The following is a 19,429-nucleotide window of genomic DNA, read 5'->3' as shown; positions in this document are numbered from 1 at the left end:
ATACTTCCATACTTGTCTTAGTTTTGGTTGACTTTGATTACCATACGTGGAATTGTTATTTCTCTCATTGTCTACATTATCATAATTATATGTGCCATTTTCAGGTTCATCGGAAGTTGATATTTTTGTTTCCTTTATAGCTTGCTTTCCCTTTTATGGTCAAACACTTTCTCATCAAATATAAAAATAATTTATTTCTCAACGATCAAAGTTTCTTTGTTGTATACCATGTATGCCTTATAATGTTTAGAGTATCCCAAATAGATACATTTTTGTGATCTTGAATGAAACTTGCCCATATTTTTTTTAGTATTCAAAATAAAATATGTACAGCCAAATTAATGGAAGTAAGAAATATCTGGTTTTCTTCCTTTCCACAATTCATAAGGAGTCTTATTTAGAATAAATATGATATAAACTCTATTATGGTTATAACATGCAGTGTTATCTGCTACTGCTCAAAAGGGCTTTGGAATACTTGATTCATAATCATAGTCCATGGCATTTTTTGAATAGGTCTATTTGCCCTTTCCACAACACCACTTTGTTGTTGGGGTATTCTAGGAGAGAAGAAATTATGAAAAATATAATCTTCTTCACATAAGGTTTCAAAAAATTTATTTTCAAATTCACCACCAAGATCACTAAGAATTGTTGTAATAATTTATGTGAATCATCCTTGTATCTTAGGAATTTAACCTATGTCAATCTCGATTAATCATCAATAATTACTAATCCATAACTTTGGCCATTGACAAAGGCTTTCCTTAAAAGACAAAATAAATCAATGTGCAAAAATTCAAGTGGTCTAAAAGTAGAAACAACATTATTTGAAGCAAATGATGTTTTAATTTGTTTCTCTTTCTGACATGCCTCACAAAGAACATATGATTTATATTTCAAATTTGACTTGTCTCACAAAGAACATAGTTACATCAGTTGCCTCTGATGATTTTGAAATATTATTCTTCTGAGTCTGATTCTCCCTTTTTATAGTTTCAAAATTATTTTCAAAGGTTTTATATTCCTCTGTTAAAACATAATGCATCTTTCTTAGGTTGTCATGTATATGTATCTCGGGTTGAGTTGATGAGATTTATGAGGACATGACAAATTTGAATTATCCGTCCACTTGCGTGGTGGCATGATATCAAGCCTCCTAACCAATACTTCAAAGTTAGAATGGTAACAAATTGTGAAGAAGTATAGATAATGTTAAAATTATGTTTTTTTTTTTTTTTGTATATAGAGCACATAACTATTCTATTAAAAATTAAACATTGATTTTTATGTTAAAACAGTTCAAAATATTTTTTTGGTGATAAAAAATAATTTAAATATGTCTTTGATCCCTGCAAATACACTGATTTTAGTCCCTTTAAGTTTTTTTTATAGATTTAATCCTCGTAAAATCAAAGACTTAGTGTTATTTTAAAAAGAAAATATGAATAAAAATTATAAGAAGGATTTTGGGAGTTTTTGGAAAACTCTTTTTTTTTAATATTAATTTGACGTTAGGGACCAAAGTCGGTCGTCTTTGATTTTATAGGGACTAAATCCAAACAAAAATACTTACAGACACTAAAATCAAAAAGTGATATATTTAAGGGATCAAATATATATTTAAACTAAAAAAAAAGTTATTTAGAAGTGCTAACTTTGAAGAAAAAACGATTTTAAGGTGTGATTCTTAATCTTAAACCACTTAAAATTGTTGAAGGTTGTATTTGAATGATTGAAGCTTTGGTCTTGCCAATGAAATCAATTTAGAACGTTCTTCGTAATTTCAAAATATTACAACATTCATATTATTAGCAATAGTAATTCTTGAACGTTCAAGATTGGTAGAACGTTAAAGTTGTGGTGGTTAGTAGGGATATGAATAGATCAGACCGACATACCCAGGGACCTACAGCCTAACCTACGTCAGGCCTAGATCAGACTTTTTTCTTAAACACATAAGATCAAGACTTCTAAAAAAGCCTATTTAGTTAAAAATACCGGACTATAGATAACATAATAAACTTTTAGGCATATTTAAATAAATATAAATAATATTTTTTTACGACTATAATTATGATATTAAATTTTAATTTTTTTGTTATATATTCAACTTTTAGTAATTTACGCATATTAACCTCATTTAATTTTTGACATATTAAATGTATTATTATAAAATATAATTTAAATATAATGTATATAAAGTCATATTCTTCAAAATATGATATTAAACATCAAAATAGAACTTGATTTTATCGACATATTAACTTGTTAATCTATTTAAAGATATGTTTGATTATTTATTCAAAAATGTTAAAATAAAATAGACTTTTAAGTAGACTAACATGTCATACTAGACTTCTTTCAATGCCAGACTCAGGCCTAAAAAGTAAGCCTATGACAGGCTAGGCTCGAGCCTAACAAAGCCTAGCTCGACCCAACCTAGTTAAATATTAGTTCGCTTACTATTGCTTACCACAAATTTCGAAGCCGAAATTTCTTTATAGAGGAAATAATTATAACATTCCAAATTTTATAACAGACTATTTAATTAATTAAAATACTATTTTACTGAATTAATTTGATATTTAAAGTGTTTTAAGATATATGTTGATAGATATTATGATTAATTCTCTTTATATGTGTGTTTGCTATGATGTGGTGATTTTATAAAAATTAGATTTAATGGTTAAAATTATATTTATTTATTTATGTTAAGAACAAATAATATTATGTTAAAATAAATATTTTAGAAAACAATTTATTATGCGAATGAATAAAATAAATTAGTTGTTTTATTAAGACTTTTAAAAATAATAGAAAATAAAATTTGCACCAAATAATTATTTACACTCTTATTTTCTATTTATCCATATTAAATTAGATTATTATTATTACTAAATTGAATTTTCTTTAATTATACCCATGTTTTGGGTTGGGTCTTACTGTCTGATTTACTACCGCACCTTTTCATCAAGAAATTTGGATTTTGTTGTTGAGACAAAATCTCTCTTAAATGATTTTAATGATAATGAAATTACTTAAAAGATTATGATTGTGTTTAATTACTAATATGTGCTTTTGAGTGAATTCTTATAAGAAAACAGATTAATCATCAATAAGGAGAAAAATCTGACTCAATCCATCAAGTTTTCAAAACTGGAGGATAGGATGAACCCTTGAGAGGATGACCTTCAAAGATGCATAATACTCATCCTCACTGTAACCATGATTTTTAGTCATGATGAGAAGTTAAAACAATATCCAATAATGAACAAATAAAGCATTTTAATCAAATAGGTCAGAGGCCATATTTAACTGGTACGAGGATGAGTTGTATAAGGTACGAGGATGGTCCGTACGATGTAAAAGGATGGATTTATAGTCAACATCATTCTCAAAAGTTGAAAACGGCCTAACACTTCAACTTACAGAAAGGCTGTAGCCCACAATGTCAAAGATATAGCCTTACATGTCTTGAAGAATGAAAAGAGAAAAGTACAGCTCATGACCAAGTACCTATGAGGTTTGAACTCATGCACGAAGATGGACTGCATCAGTCCAAAGACAGCTGGATGACAATTTCATAAATATGAGGAAAGACCTTGGACTTTTTGATTAAAGTCTTTAACGATCATAAAGCCCTAGCCACTTGGAAATGTCATCTCAAAGTCTCTATAAAAGGCAGTATGCTCTCCATTATCAAAGACACAACAACATTGCATAAAAAGATCAAGTATCTTAAAGCTATCAAGAGCAATTTACGTCATCTCTTTATACTTTCTATAATCCTTCACTAGATCTTTGAAATATCTTTTTTAGAAAGTGTTTAAGAAAAGAGAAACAATCATACTCATATCACTTTATAATTTCCACGTAAGAAAAGAGAAACAATCATACTCACAAGTGTGTTAGGACTTGACGTAGCCTTCATTGGGTGAACCAGTATAAAAGTTGTGTGTGTCATTCTCTATATTTTCTATTTCTTTTAATCAGCTCAAATTCAAAGATTTAAATTACCATCCTCGGGTTCGCATCCTCTCAGAGAGGATAACTTTTCAAAACAGGTAAAAAACCTTTTTAAACAACAAAATTCCTATTCAACCCCCCTTCTAGTGATATTTTAGCTACAACATTCGTATCTCCTCAATTAATCCTATACCCCTCATTTAAAAAATTTAAGTTTAAAATGTCTAAAATAGTCTTAAGTAAACTATAAAAATTAAAAAGTGTCATTATAGCTCCACAAATTGTATTTCTTCACCGGAAACTTTAGAAGAAACTAAATTTCGGATAGTCATTTTCAATATCGGAAATTTCATCCGAAAATTTGAAATTTCCGATAGTTTATTTTCAATACCGGAAATTTCAAATTTCCGAGTGAAACTTGAAATTTCTGGTATTGGCTCATAACTACCGAAAATTTCAAATTTCCATGAAATTCTTTGAAAATTTCATTTCTCATTGAATTTTTTGGAAAAGTATTTATTTTTTATTTTTTAATTTTTTTTATAAATTTTGTTTTTTTATATTTTTTTCATTCTATTTTTTTTCAGTGAGGACTAGAGCAAGTAATAACAACAGCTACTCGATTTTGTCTGTTAATATCTCTTGCCAATGATATTACAACTTCTCGTGACTCAAAAATTTGATCAGTTGTGAATGCTTCGGTCAAATCTATACATAATGGTGGTGTTTTTTCCATCCTTATTTCAAAAAAAAAAGTTAAAAAATAAAAAGAATACATACCGAATTTTTGAAATTTATGGTTGTGTAAAAGTAACTATCGGAAATTTTAAATATTTAAAATTTCCAGTATTATAAAATTAATTACATGAAATTTCAAGGTACAATTTTTCAGTAGTATAAATAATATACCTAAAATTTGTTAAACAAATTGTATAACCGAAAATTTTAAAAATAAAATTTTCGATAGTTATAAATTGTGTACTAAATTTTTAGGAAAAAAATTTTGTTTATCGAATTATTTTTAGATTTGGTTGATGGGATCAGACTTTAAAATAATTTCTTTTTATGATGTATTGAGTAAAAATTAAAAGGATAATTTTAAATTTGTAATAATTTGAGAGAATATACGTCCAATTACATTAAAAAAAATAAAATAAAATGTTAAAGACTTCCTCTTGAAAGAATGGAATACACGCGCTGCTACGTAAAACCGGCCACTTTCTTGAAGACTCCCTCTTTCTCTCAGATTCGTTACCGCCAACTTCATGCCATTTAAATCGATTTCAACTCCTGGCTCACACAAAATCTATTACTGAAACTATTTTTGGCTTATCTCACACAAAATCGATTGCTGAAACTATGAATTAAACTGAACGCCGCTGAAAGCTAAACAAAGCTTTTACTTCTGCTTCTGCTTTTAAGTCTTCTTATTAACGCAAGATGACTCGTCCCAAAACCAAATCGAAGAAACACGGCAGCATCGACTTTAAGGTTATCTCCGTGCCCTTGCACAATTTTCTTATTAACTTGTATTCATGCTTAACCTTGTTCACGAGTTTTACAAAGCTTTTGAAGGCTCATTGTCGTTTTTCTTGCTCAAATTTTTCAGAAAATTAAGCATAAGATTGGGAGGAAACTACCGCCACCTAAGAATACAACAAATACGGAAGTTAAATCTAAAGGTACCCAGTTTATATCCTTTCCGTTCCAAAATTTGTCTAGGTTTTGTTATTGACAAATTAATTTAGATTTTTGAGTAAATCACTAATTCAGTTTATGAAATTGTAAGAGTCAGTAATTTTGGTCATTGACAATTGCGAATAGATATAACTGTTCATGAAATTGTATGTGGTCAATCAATTTAGTCCTTCTATTTAAACCCCCGAAGCTTTGAAGAGGAAGACAAATTTATCGGGAAAAAAATTAGAGCAAAGGGGATATGCACTGTCAGTGTAAACTGACATCCGATAAGAGTGGAGTATTTGATAATTATTTTTAAAAACCGGTTACAATAGAGGCTTAGTTTACATGGCAATATGAAATCTTCTTATTGAATGATAATGTAAAACTGTTTACATTGCGGGTACATGTCCATTAGATTCAAGAAGTTAACCTTTGGAAGAAGAACGTTAAATAACAATACTTGAAAATTATGAACCATTTAAGTCATCTTAGTCCCTTGGATGCGACAATGAGAGTTGGATTACACGTGGACTTGCCACATATGCATTTAATGTCCACGTTATATCTCTTAACATAATACTAACATAACACAAGGACCAAATTTATTGACACCCTACAATTTCAGAGACTTTTTTTTTTCTTTCTATTCACAAATTTTAGGGATCAATATGATTGACCCTTACAATTTCAGAGACAACATTGGTGACTTAATAGCGTTTTATTTGTTATTGAGGCAAGGTGCAAAAGTCACATTGAAGTTTGTGACAAAGTGTATATACTTGATAACTTGTTTCATTGATGAAAAATACTACCTGAACTTTTTTCTTTTGTTAAATGCCTTAGTTTCCACTTTAGGCCGCATTTATATTTCATCTGCATTTTGCAATTTTAAAATGTTCATAAGCTTGCACAGTTAATACTCATTGTACAAAATCTCTCTGTCACATACACAGCAAGAGCAAGCATATATTATACACTCTATATACTTTATGAATGGAGTTTTTATAAATGCTTTGTTTATAAATTAACTAATATAAGTGAAATCATTTTACTGACGTGTCTCGTACAGCAATTGTTCTGCCGGAGCAGAGCGTAGCAGCAGAGAAGGCAGGTTTAGCCGTAAACAAGAAAGGTTTGACTTTAAAAGAGCTTCTTCAACAAACATCTCATCACAATGTAAAAGTTCGAAGAGGTATATTCATTTTGCTGGATATGTTGCCATTATTTAACAGCCTTTAATTGCGGATCTCAGCATCCTTGAATTTCTTTAAAAGGAATTCTGTATGTTTGAAACCAATAAAATCTTCAAAATAATTAATTTTGGCAAACTGAGTTGAACAAAAGTTTTGAGCTTAATTGAAATTCATTTCTTTAGCTGTTTAAAAAACTTAAAAGTTAGAAGGCGATTTATGGTTATGCTCATGTGACTGATGAGTGCGCTGCATAGATGATAGGATGCATATTATGTTGTTATAATGAATAGAACAATGTATTATGGATCGAAATAAGGCTTTGGTTTAGTTTCCAAAAATTAAGGAATGATGGAGATCAGTTTGATTCGATTTTAAGCCTCAAACCAAATAAATTTGGACCATTAAAATTGTTATTATCAATCATTATTTTTAAATCTACTGAAAAGAAAATGAAGTTGACCGTTAATCATATTGTTTTGATCCCATGAAAGTTCTTTAATGGCACTCTGTGATAACTTTAAGGGTTGGTTTGTAATATACTCATATTCTTTTTGACATGTAATTAATGGATTGAAGTTGTTGCTTTATTTGAGCTAGTGAAGCATTCAAATTTTCATTCACATATCATTAATAAAATTTCTCCCACTCCCCAATTATAGATGCATTGATTGGCATTAAGGATTTCTTCAGCAAAAATCCAGAAGAACTGAAAAAGTCACAGAAGTATGCTGCTATAGAAAAACTTCGCGAGCGCGTTGGTGATGATGATAAATTGGTTCGGAAATTATTATATGATCTTTTTGAAGTGGTGATTTTGCCTAGCTGTAAAGAGGTACTTTATGTTTTTCTTACTTAAATTACTTATCTTACACATTAAAAGGATGCTCCATCACCATTTTGAAGAATAAAATATTCTAGCTCTTTTTCTTTCCCCACTTTTGATAATTTTTTTTTTGTACAAACAAGATAATAATACCAAACTCAAGGATCAAGAGTCGTACTAAAGTTGCATGGGGGGTGACATAAATGAAAATGAAACATTACATCGCCTCAAAAGCAGTGATGCACTCTCACTTATTAGACCTAACCAACCTCAAGAAGTTTATAAGCAAAAACCCCTGAAGGCCCAAAAAAGATGGAGTAGAACAAATGTATGGCTTATGGTTCTTGAATTACGTCCTGCCAAATTAACCAAATTACCCGCTTCAACATAAAGAGCACAATACCAAAGCATCTTATATTATTCATCCTACTCCTAAAACCAGTCATCAACCCAAAAATAAATGTTGAGCCATTGTGAGTTGTTAGATTTGTAATAATATTTGTGGGGAAATTTTCATCCCTTTGAAAGAAAGTCCAATATATACATTTTTTAATCAGGAATAATTGCTATGATTTCCAAAATTAATCTTAATTCAATATGAATATATATATTTTTTTTCTGGCAACGCTCTCAGCTTCCAACTTTGAAAATATTTTGCTCCTCAACTAATAACTTGCTTATTGGGACACTTTTTTTCTTTCCATAATTGTGATGGGGCTCATAAACAGAATCTATAACTTCCCTGTGGGGTGTGTGGTTCATCATGACGTCTCTCTATTAAGAAGGATGTTGAATTTTATCGTGGGACAAGAATGCTAATAGAGATCATCAAAGAAAAAGTGATATTAGAATATTCTATCAAGTGACGAGACTGGTTAATGGTACACTGTACACATACAAATCACTGCGTATATTACATGAGCTAGTACAGGTTTATCAACCCTTTGATGTTACTTAAATCTTAGTCTCAACCTACTAAAACTTAAGGATGAACAAACCCAATTTGCTCACTTTAAAGGAGCCTTGTTATATTATTTTGCTGACAAGATTGTGTTGGAAGGCTTATGTTTTCTTTTTTTCTTTCTCTATTCAATAATATAATTAGTGCTTTTTTCTTTTGATTTTTGTTCTTTTAGATTCAGTTCTACGGTTGTAGTTTGTACTCCTTTGAGATATCATTTGATTGTTATATGATCATATTATTACAACAGTAATGATTACTCTTTCATAAATTTCATTAATCTTATTTTGTAAGTTGGTTCTCCCTATATTTTGTAGGATAATCAAGAGCTGATCACTTCTTTAATGATGGCTTACATATTTAATGCAATGACGCATTTGGCAGTTGGCATCCGGATCATGGCATTTGATTTTTTAGACCTTGTTCTTGAGTTTTATCCTTCTTCATTTTCTTCTTATGCTGAAAAGGTAGTATTGTCTGTCCATATTTTAAATGTTTTCTTAATAATATGTTAGTTAGGCTTCATGAAAATCCATTGACATATACTTTATGTGAAGTTTGTAATTCTTTCGTCTATGGTGATGTGGAGAAGGTTGAAAGTGATTTACTCATTCAATGGCTGAAGTTGTGAGCTCCTTTCAATTTGGTGATGTTTTTGTAATTGAATTGTCTTCATGTGTCTCTTGACGAAGCTGTATTAGTATATTTATTACTGACATGACAACAAAGCTTTGGTTATCAAGCCCTTCACTGGAAAGGCTCTCAATATTTTAAAATATTTTAATTGCTAAAATGTTGCTTAAAAATATGAATAGAAAAATACGTCAATGTCTCAATATATTTGGTAGAACTGTGTGCAGTGCTCCCAGATTTAGCATAATTTAAACTTACAGCCTTATAGGCAGTTTACATGTCATTTTTTAATATTCTTGTTTCCATTTTCTTTTTGTTATTCATATTTTGCATTACCATCCCTCGGAATGCATCAATGTTAGTAAAACTCTTGAGGGAGAGCTTTGCCGTCTATTGTAGTCCTACACGGCTCGAGAGATTAGTATTTGCAGTTTCGGGCAGAAAATACCCAATTTACATCAAAATATATTGTTAATGATATGTTGCTGGGCTTATTAGTCCTGCAGTTGGAGCCTTGGAGGTACCACAGGTTAAGGTAGCCAAGTAAAGAAGGGGAGTGGAAGTGTGTGATGAGAATTGGAAGGAGCGAAAGCAATTAGAAGGGCCATAACAAGCCAGTAAAGAGAAGAGAGGGGGGCGTGGTAATCATGGAAGGACAGACAGAGATTTGTATTTAGAGTAGGGTAACCGAATGAGAGATGTATAATGAGTGTGAAGTGGAATTAGTGGGGCTGAGTATTTGGATAGTTCCAATCTCAGGAGGTGCTCTCACTCTTGAGAGTATCATTTAATTTTCTACAATTCGGAAGAAGATTCATCTCCATTCCATAGTTCATGAGTTATTTGCTTTTGTTGGATCATACTTTTCCATGTTGTAAGAAAGGGATTAATCCCCTGTTTTGAGTGGGCTTGGTTTAATCAGTTAACAAAATGAATCTGCATTATAATCTGATTTCATCATTTTCTATAGAAGGTTTGTATAATTTACTTCAAAAATTATTGTCACAATTTGTTTCTTAGTTGTGTTGGTGAAATGCACAATATCGACTATCTTTTTATCTATTTTCTTAGCCAATTTTTTTTATAAGTTTTTCATATTTTATTCCATGAACCCATCTAGAATTTGAGTTATACTGGTCCTAAGATTGTATTAGTTGTATATCTGTATTTGAAGCTGAGAATTCTCTGTAATGTTGGTTGCGTGTTTAACAGATTTTTCAGAATTATGTGGAAATTCTTAGGGAGAACCAGTACTATTTACAGGACAAAGAAAAACTAAAGGATACCATTGTTGGATTGGTTCATTGTTTGTCACTCTTGCCTTGGAATAAACTAGAAGCTGATTTGCAAAATAAGGTATCTTGGTTTCGATTCATTGTGAGTACTAGTAGTTAGTCTTTGTGACCTAGATCAACAATACCATTGCATATGCATTTTTAATTCTTTTCAAGCTTTATAGGCAGGATATAAACCTTTTTCGGCATTTTAGCCTTGTTATTTTATTTTCTCATTCAAATTTATGTTTAGACTGGTTGGAATTATATGCACCTCGAACTCAGGAAATATAGTAACCAATAATCCTGAACAAACCATCATAATGCATAAAACTAGGTCAGTAAATATGATTAGCATGTTATTTCAGACCTTGACATCTCAAGACTCAATCCATCTACTTTGTTTCCTCACTGTGATTTATGCAAGGTTCTCTAAATTCGAGATTCTAAGTAAACTCGTTTTGCCTAGGTGAACTCGAATTGTAAACTCGTAAGAGTTGATCTCATTTTAAAAATAATATTAAAAACTCCTGTATATATTATTATATCCATATATTATACTATTTTTTTATACAACCATATATTGTACTATTAATACAACCAAAGTTCAAAATTTAATATCATTATAAAAAATTAGCAAAATACTATGATCAAATTATACAAATGATGAAAGCACATAATTAAAAACCAAAAAATAGTTCACGAATATCAACTGGTGACGGTTCCTCTTTCACTAACCCCTGTTATTCAAACTCATCTAAACGACGGAGATGCGTACAATAATAGTACCAACATTTCTTCCAAGTTGGGCCGAGAATTCGGGTCATTTTTTTTTTAAATATGGAAATTGTAGACAGTAGGGAACTCGCGATTTCATGCGAGTGTACCAAGTCCATGCGTTGACTCAATTGCAAACTCGTGTTTCTAAACGAGTTGCTGCAAAACCGTGTCACAATATGAGCCAACCAGTTTTCCCCACCTTGAAACGTTGACTCGTACGATTTCACAAGATGAAATGCGAGTTTAACTACCTTGGATTTATGGAGACTTTGTTTTTATGTTGTTATTGCCTTCTCCAATTTATTTCTAATACTTTATTTGATTTTAATAGGATGATATTGGACAAAGGTTATTGCATGCTTTTGAAGATGATACCTCTATGAGCTCCAATGGTATGTTATCTCAAAAATAAAATTTAGATTTTGAATGAAACAACTTATTGCATGTTGTATGAGTTTGCTAATTTTCAAGTATCTAAAAAGATTTGTTAAGCTTTTATTTTCTTGATAATTGTTTGACTGTGCTGTTCTATGCTTTATTTTGTTTAGGTTTTTCACATATCATAATGAAATTGAAGGATCTAGTGCCAATATTAATAAGTAGTTTCCAGGAGTTTATTCCATCGATAAATGCTACGGCAAATCTTGAAGGGAAGTCTTTTGGTTGTATGGCATCCATTCTTAATAGCATAGATCTTATAGTCAGATCCTTTGTTTATGGGACTGATAAGAAGTTGGAATGCTCAAGCTCTCAAGGTGGAGCCAGTGTAGCTGAATGGGATGCTTCTTTCTCTTCTGCATTCTTGAAGAAATTATTTCCTCTTTTTCCCATTGATCCAGGGCATGGTCTTTCAGAAAAGGTACACACATTTGTTTCTTTTACCTTTTAGTTTGGACTAGTTAGGAGAAAAATAATTGTAAAATTTGAAATGTAAAGAGAAAACAGTGCTATTCAGATTGGTTACTTTCCTCCCTCTTATATAATAGATTGCTAAGTTAGCTATTAAGTTGTTTTTTATTCCTAAAAATACACTTTTCATGAAAATATAGCACAAATGAGAAGGAATAGCTCTCTATTTCTTTGCACGCCTACCAAAGAAATAACTAGTAATCTAGTATATCCTTTCCTTAACTAGGTGTGAGTGTAGATCTTATTGTTTCCCCTGTTTTGGAGCATATCTTATATAGTTAGTACTGAAAGATTGAAGAAATATAAATTTTGGTATGGTTTGTCTAATTTTCAATTGGTATGCTTTGGTGAAATGTATTTATGTCTAAGTTATACCTTCTAGCCTTCTATTTTGACGAGTAATTTGGAGTCTACATGATGCACTCTTGTTTGAGTTCATCTTGGTTTGTCTATTTTATTTAGACATCACAACTCGAATTGGGTATGTTACAGCCAAATATAACCAAGATATAGTTTTCCCCTATAAACTTTTCCGTAGTGGGTTAAAATTATCTGTTGTTTATAGTGATCCCCTTGCTTTGTAGCATAGCAGCCTAGCAGGACTATCTCAAATATACTAACTCTTTTTTCCTTTGGTTTGCAGGATTATGATAGGTTACTTGACTTGAACATTGTCATAGCAAAAATATTTTTCGAATTAAATGAATGGATCTGTCTTCCTCAATTTGTTTTGGAGAAATTTCTAGAATTTCTTGAAAGTGTACTGCTTGGGAAGGTTTGATACATACACCAACATAATCCTTTTGAAGTTTTATAAAGTTGAAAATAATTGTCATTCTATATCTGAGTTTGACTGGGAGTGTTAATATGTAGTTCCGCACGGCTGCACAGTCCGGTAAAGCTGTCTGGGAAAAGCATCTAGTTCAGCTCCTTCCTTTTATTCCGAAATTTCTTTCACGTGGAGCAAGCTATTGGATGTCTCGTCTTCTTTGGGTTTGATTTACCACTTAAATTCTGAATTATAATTATTTTTTGTTGGAAGCTATTGATTAGATATTCTGATTTCCGAATATAGGTCAAATTTGATTTCTTTATTCATTTATAATTTACAAAAATATTTCTAATTCCTAGGCGAAGTGAAGGAAATGAGTCAAACAAGATTTGTTGTTTCACCTTTCACTCCCTGGTTTACACTTCTAATTAAGAAAATGCCATTTTATTTTCACTTTGTTTGTACTTTTCATAGTCTCTATTTCCTATACACTACTTTAGATTTTAGAACAAGAAATAAATTGAAAGCATAATGATATTATTGTAATTAAATGTTAAAGCAAAACATGTTTTCTTAAACCTAATAGGCCCTTAGTTTTGCATTTAGATTCTTGTTCCATGTTTATGTTTTATTTTTTATAATAAAAGTTTCAAAGGTTGCTATTCTTACATGTATTTTGCCACCCTTGCAGGCATTTACCCACACATTCAGGGAAAGCAAGCCAGGTTCCTTATTGAAATCGGCCTGTCTTTCTGCAATGGAAGATATGCTAACTCCTGTAAGTTTAGCTTTATCTCTATCCCATGAATGTCCTTGATTTTTTTAATACTTTTGGAATCCATTGATACCCCTCTTCCTATCTCTTTTGGAAATTTATAAGATTTTGTCATTTTGATTCAAATCTAGATCCAAAGCATGCTTTCCATGGGGACAGATAATCCAGGAAATGTAGAACTTCAAGAAGTTTTATGTGCATGGATCGGAGAGCTCCCTCAGCTGCTTATCCAGCTTGGAGATAAACACCCAGCCTGCTCCTTGGTAATCATCATTTGTGATTTCAATAGCAGTTCTTTATGCATGATTCCTGAATCCAACAGAATTTGTGGAGACTAATGTGCTTCACCAATTATGATATTAAATCTCCAATTTCATATATCCTCGTCCTTAAAATGTTCAATGTTCATTTAGGTTTTAGTAAAGCTTCAACTTTGTATTGGACAACGTGCTTTGTGTAATTCAGCACTTGTTTGCATGTATGACAGCGTGCAATACTCGTTGCAAGATTTTTATTCTACGTGTCAAGGAGGTAAGCAAGGATATGCTGTTAACTTCAGTATGGATAGTATTCCACCCAGAGAGATAGTATTTAGCCTCTAAGCTTTGCTTTTCATCTTGCAGAACAAATATGCTATGGTCCTTTTCTCAGACTTCCTAGAGAGTCTCAAGAGTTCTCTTTATGTTGCCTTTACTATTTCTCTCATTTGGATTTACCTTTATTAAAGTCAATAGCTGGTTGTTGCCTAAGTAAGTTTTTCATGCTTGTTTATAATTTTTGCCAACTTGATTTCCTATTATTTTTATTTAAACCCTATCTTTTCACTAGATATTTAACCTGTCACCATTTGCATAATTGATGTAAACTGTGGAGGAAACTTTTGGATAATTCTTCTCCATCACCTCCAGTACAAAGGCTTTTTATATGCAACATAGATACTTCCATTTAAGCAGGATTTGGATGCTAACGATACTAAAATGCTGTCAATGTTTCTGGGTTAAAGCTTTATGCATATAAATTTTGCTGTTCTTATTGCAGGTCCTGATCTAGATCCCGATGTGTTATTTCGGATCATAGAGATTCTCCATTCAGCCTATAAAGATGGACATATAAAAATTGCAGATTACTTGAGTGTTTTCATCACCTTGGTCTTGCGTTTCAATGTTTCTCCTGGTAGGTTACAGATTATTTTTTAGAAAATTAGTTTGAACGTGTAACTTTGATAACATCAGTATCTTATTTCGCTTGTTGAAATTAGTACTCCTATCCATTATACTGAATATGAATGATCTGAAAGAACCGGAAAGGGTTAAAATTAGCAATTCTAGACGATAAACCCCATGTTTGCTTTGCTAAGTTTCATCTTCAGCAATGCTTCCCACCGTCAATCCTACACCTTTCTTCTCCTTAACTACTTGGTAACAAGATTATATAGCATTCTTGACATGATCTTCAGCTAGAAAAAGTACTGAAATGGGTAAAATATTTAATGATTGATATATATGTATTGTATAATGTGCTAGGTAGGGTTTATTTAACCCCTGACAAAGACACAGCTGATTGAATCAGCCATACTTGTCATTCTTTTTAATTTATCTTTTGTAGTCTCATGGCATCAGAAAAGTTTTTCTTTTTAAATTTGCAGAGGTTGGCTCTGCTGGTTTGAAGGGTGACGCACTCTGCAAAATTTTGAAGTCAATGACAACTGTTATTTGCTCATATATGGAACAGATGGGTGACAATTCTCTTGTTTTACAAATTATAGAGAAAATGATAATTGATCAGATCGTAAGCTTACTCAACTGTGTGCTCTCTTTTAAGCTTTCTTTTGCATTTGGGTTATTTTTTGTTTACTTTGCATTTATTCTCCATTGTTACTTTTCTTTGGTATTTGTTGGCTTATTCGACGACTGTCTAGAAGCATGATTGAGTTCTCTTTCTGGTTTTTTGTGCCACAGATGTCAAAGCCTTCTTTGGATAATAGTTGTTCTCTCCTAAGAGTGCTTGTTACTGTGGATTCCAAGCCCACAAGACTTTCTGAACAAAGCATTATCACTCTAGGCCCTTGTCTTTCTGAATATCTAATGGATGCTGTACAGGTTATTTTGCTTTCACAAATCTTCTTACCAACCAAAAATATATGCATTTCACATGTCTCATTTGATTCTTTTGGCACTGTTTTTAATAAATAGTCAAGATGCATTTTTCATTTTCTTATCGTGCCCTGGTTATTTGTAATTTTTGGAACATCTAGCTATTCAAACTTTTTGTTAGATCCCTACTATGTTTTTCAAATAGTAAGTGCATCTTGTAAATTATCTTTGTTTTCTTTATTTTTTCCTGAAGCAAATTGTCTAAACTGTTGTTGACATGAATTAAATTTAGCACTTCTATTGATCATATATTTCACTGTCCCACAGTGCATTCCAGAAGGTGGTGAGAAGCAACACATTGCTTCCAATCAATTAAGTGCCATTTATTATCTTCTACCTTGTTTTTTCTTGTTTGACCGGTGCCATAAACTTATGGGTTATGTATTGAAGACAATGGGATCAGCTATAACTGAAAGTAGTTTGTCGCTGAAAACTGATAATGGCACTCAACATATGGGGAACTGCTTGACTAGGGTAAACGCTGTTGCTTCTGTACTTGTGTTGATGCACAAGGATGCAAAATTGCAACATATTATGTCTGAATTCAAGGAAGATATTGATAACATCGTTCAAAAAGTTCTTTCATTACAGGTAATCTATCCTTGATGAGCAATTATCAATTGTTATTGAAGCTTCATATTCTTAAATATTACTTATTTGCGGGTGTCTCTCTACATAGAACAAAATATATGATGACAAAAAGATGTTTATTTTTGAGATTGTGTACACTTCAGTATACAGTATATATTATCATCCTTTTCTTTCATAGTTTGATGATCGCTTAGTACTAGGTCAGTTTCAGCCAGAGATCGTCAAGCAAGTGAAATTGGCTAGAATGAAGGGTGATCAAGGAAAATTGCAATTTTCCTGACCAACTAATGCTTTATATAGTTCTTTTAATTTGTTGAAATATGGTCAATTTTTACTTGTCTTATTGTTGTTTTGTTAACGTATTTAGTTTTCCAAAATTTGTTATAGTCATTCTTTGCTCATTTTCTTTGATTTTTTTGCAGTCTTCAAAGCAGATTAGTTTGACAATTGAAGAAAAGCATAATTTAAAATGTGCATTAGAGAGACTGAATGTGTTACCAAGATAACACTGGCCAAGAAGGGTGATTTTCAGTGAGAAACGGGAACATGTGAGTGTTTCAAACTTAGAATACTATTACGTTGCTAGCCTATTTTTTTGACATATTATTCATCTTCCTGCTTGTTGTGGATTTGTCTTCTATAATGTGAAAGGGTGGATAACCATTGTTTGAAAATCAATTATTAAGATTGTGATAAAACACATGTTTGTGTAACAAATCATTAAGTTATTGAAATATCAATAGTTAATTTTCTTGTCAATGGTTATATTTCTGTTTTTTATCCCCTAAAGTGCATTCCTAATTTTAGAGGTGCCAAACCCATATGTCACTAGCCCATTATAGGGGTATCTAGTAGTTGACTCTGACCAATTAGAGTGAGCCATACAGCTTAAAGATCAAACCTGCAATGTTGAATTTACACCAGATGTTTATATTATCCTGTCTTCTTTTCTAATTTACAAATATAGATATATTTGTTCAGAATGGTCTTGCTAATAAATCTTTTACTTCATTAGTTTGCGTTCAACCCTTCAAATGGATCATATTGTTCATGACAGCCATGGTCACCAAATAAAATGAACATAAATTGTCTTTGCTTGCTTAATATATATCCATGCATATATTAGTTTGCTTAAGATAATGAACAATAACATTTGTATAATTCTGATATGTTTTGACCTTGATATTTTTACAGACATTTTGGGCACAAAAGTGACTCCTATTGTCAAATTCACAGGCAGACTTGGATCAAGCTTCGCGGCAGACTAATGTAATTATCATGTTCATTATATGCACTTATAACGTAACTGGCTTTGTTTTATTGCCCTCATCATCTTTTAGATTGCTTCTGAGTAGTCTTTTATCCCATGAACTCAGGGTATCAGGTTCTGAACAGTTTTATATTGGGGGAACTTGGGCTTCTTTCCCAAGTTGATTCTGCAAGCAATTTTGAGGTCTGCTAGCAGGCGGTTTTTTTACCACTGAGAAACATAAATTTTGCTCCAATTGTCGATAACAATGTATAGTTCCACCAGTTAGACTCTGGTGACGAGCATCTGCGACCAAGGCATAGAAAGTACTGTAATTCAGGACTCTTGTGGTCTTCCACGCAACAAATCGAAGCGATTAATGCCATTCTTGCCTTGTGTTATATTTATTGCCGGTAGTTAAATGATAGGGATAGTTTATTTTGCTTGGCTCGTGATAGATTTCCTTGGAAGGCATGATTATTGCTTCAAGGTTTGATTAATGATTTCTTACACTAATTGTGTCAATGTGCACTTTTAACTCAACTTGTGACCAATTTGGAACGTTTATCGTTTCCCTTTGAAACTCTGTTGGCAAGGTTCATTTTTTTATATCAATGAGATGGAAAGGTTTCTTTGATTCAATGTTAATCAAGATGAATTTCAAAAACTTGTGTTTAGTTCAACGAGGATAGTGGAGATCAGGAGAAATCAAGGATCACGAGACCCTAATAACATTCTTCTTTTAAATAATTTTTCATTGTGTTTCAGATCGGATTAAAGACGTCACCCATTAGCTAGTAAATAAAATCAATTTTTAGTCAAGTTTGTTAGATCTCTTCAGATATTGCTCAGAAAGTCTAGAAGAAATCAAATATCAGGAGAACCTACTGACATTTATCTTTTAATTTATCACTATGTTTCTGTCATATTTTGGATGCCAACCATTAGCTAGAAAAAAGAAATCATGTTTTAAGTTGACTTTGTCATATCGCACTCTAGAAATTGCTTAGAAATTTTGGAAGAAATCAAGATTCAAGAGAACCTACTAACATTCTTCTTTTAAATTTATCATTATTTTTGGGGTTGGAATTCAGACACCAATATACATACTAGTAAAAAAAATCAGGTTTTAATTCGAGTTTGTCAGATCGCTTTGAAAGTCACTCAAAAAGTCCACAAGGGTTACGAGATCCTAATAACATTCTTTTAAATTTAGGATCATAAGACCGTACTAACGTTATTCTTTTAAATTTAGGATCATAAGACTCTATTAACGTTATTCTTTTAAATTTATCACTAATTCGAGTGCAAACCATGAGCTAGTAAAACAAATCTAGTTTTTAGTTGAGTTTGTCAAATAGCTCAAGAAATTTGGACAAAATCAAGGGTCAAGAGATCCTAGTAACATTTTTTTTTTTAAATTTATTAGTTTTAGGTTGGATTTCGGAAACCAGCCACTAACTAGTAAAAAAAATTAGGTTCTTAGTCGAGTTTGTAATATGGCTCCGAAAATAGCTCATAAATTCCATAAGACATTAAGATTCTAGAGACCTTACAAACATTTTTCTTTAAATTTATTACTCGAGTTGGAATTCAGACACCAGCCACTAGCTAGTAAAAAAAAATGAAATTAAATGTCGAGTTTGTTAGATCGCTTCGAAAAC

General features: G+C 31.5%; 1 protein-coding gene across 2 annotated transcripts; it reads left to right on the top strand.

The window, feature by feature from the left end:
• Positions 1 to 5,145: 5,145 nt before the first annotated feature.
• LOC101506495 (uncharacterized) lies at positions 5,146 to 18,413 on the top strand. 2 transcript variants are annotated; one of them, XM_012719398.3, is made up of 21 exons: positions 5,146 to 5,460; positions 5,579 to 5,651; positions 6,722 to 6,844; positions 7,505 to 7,677; positions 8,947 to 9,096; positions 10,475 to 10,618; positions 11,648 to 11,708; positions 11,865 to 12,175; positions 12,869 to 13,000; positions 13,099 to 13,218; positions 13,689 to 13,775; positions 13,904 to 14,035; positions 14,186 to 14,303; positions 14,396 to 14,521; positions 14,811 to 14,945; positions 15,418 to 15,560; positions 15,731 to 15,865; positions 16,193 to 16,516; positions 16,939 to 17,064; positions 17,711 to 17,785; positions 17,893 to 18,413. In XM_012719398.3, exons 1-19 carry the CDS (start codon positions 5,410 to 5,412, stop codon positions 17,020 to 17,022), a joined length of 2,622 nt encoding a protein of 873 aa, XP_012574852.1. In that variant the 5' UTR covers positions 5,146 to 5,409; the 3' UTR covers positions 17,023 to 17,064; positions 17,711 to 17,785; positions 17,893 to 18,413. The 2 variants fall into 2 exon arrangements, with proteins under 2 accessions (XP_012574852.1, XP_012574851.1); XM_012719397.3 differs by having other exon boundaries at positions 15,731 to 15,871.
• The last annotated feature ends 1,016 nt before the right edge of the window (positions 18,414 to 19,429 follow it).

The sequence above is a fragment of the Cicer arietinum genome, chromosome 4, assembly GCF_000331145.2.
Source record: "Cicer arietinum cultivar CDC Frontier isolate Library 1 chromosome 4, Cicar.CDCFrontier_v2.0, whole genome shotgun sequence".
NCBI classification, from domain to species: Eukaryota; Viridiplantae; Streptophyta; class Magnoliopsida; order Fabales; family Fabaceae; genus Cicer; species Cicer arietinum.
This window is presented reverse-complemented; position numbering and strand designations above follow the sequence as displayed.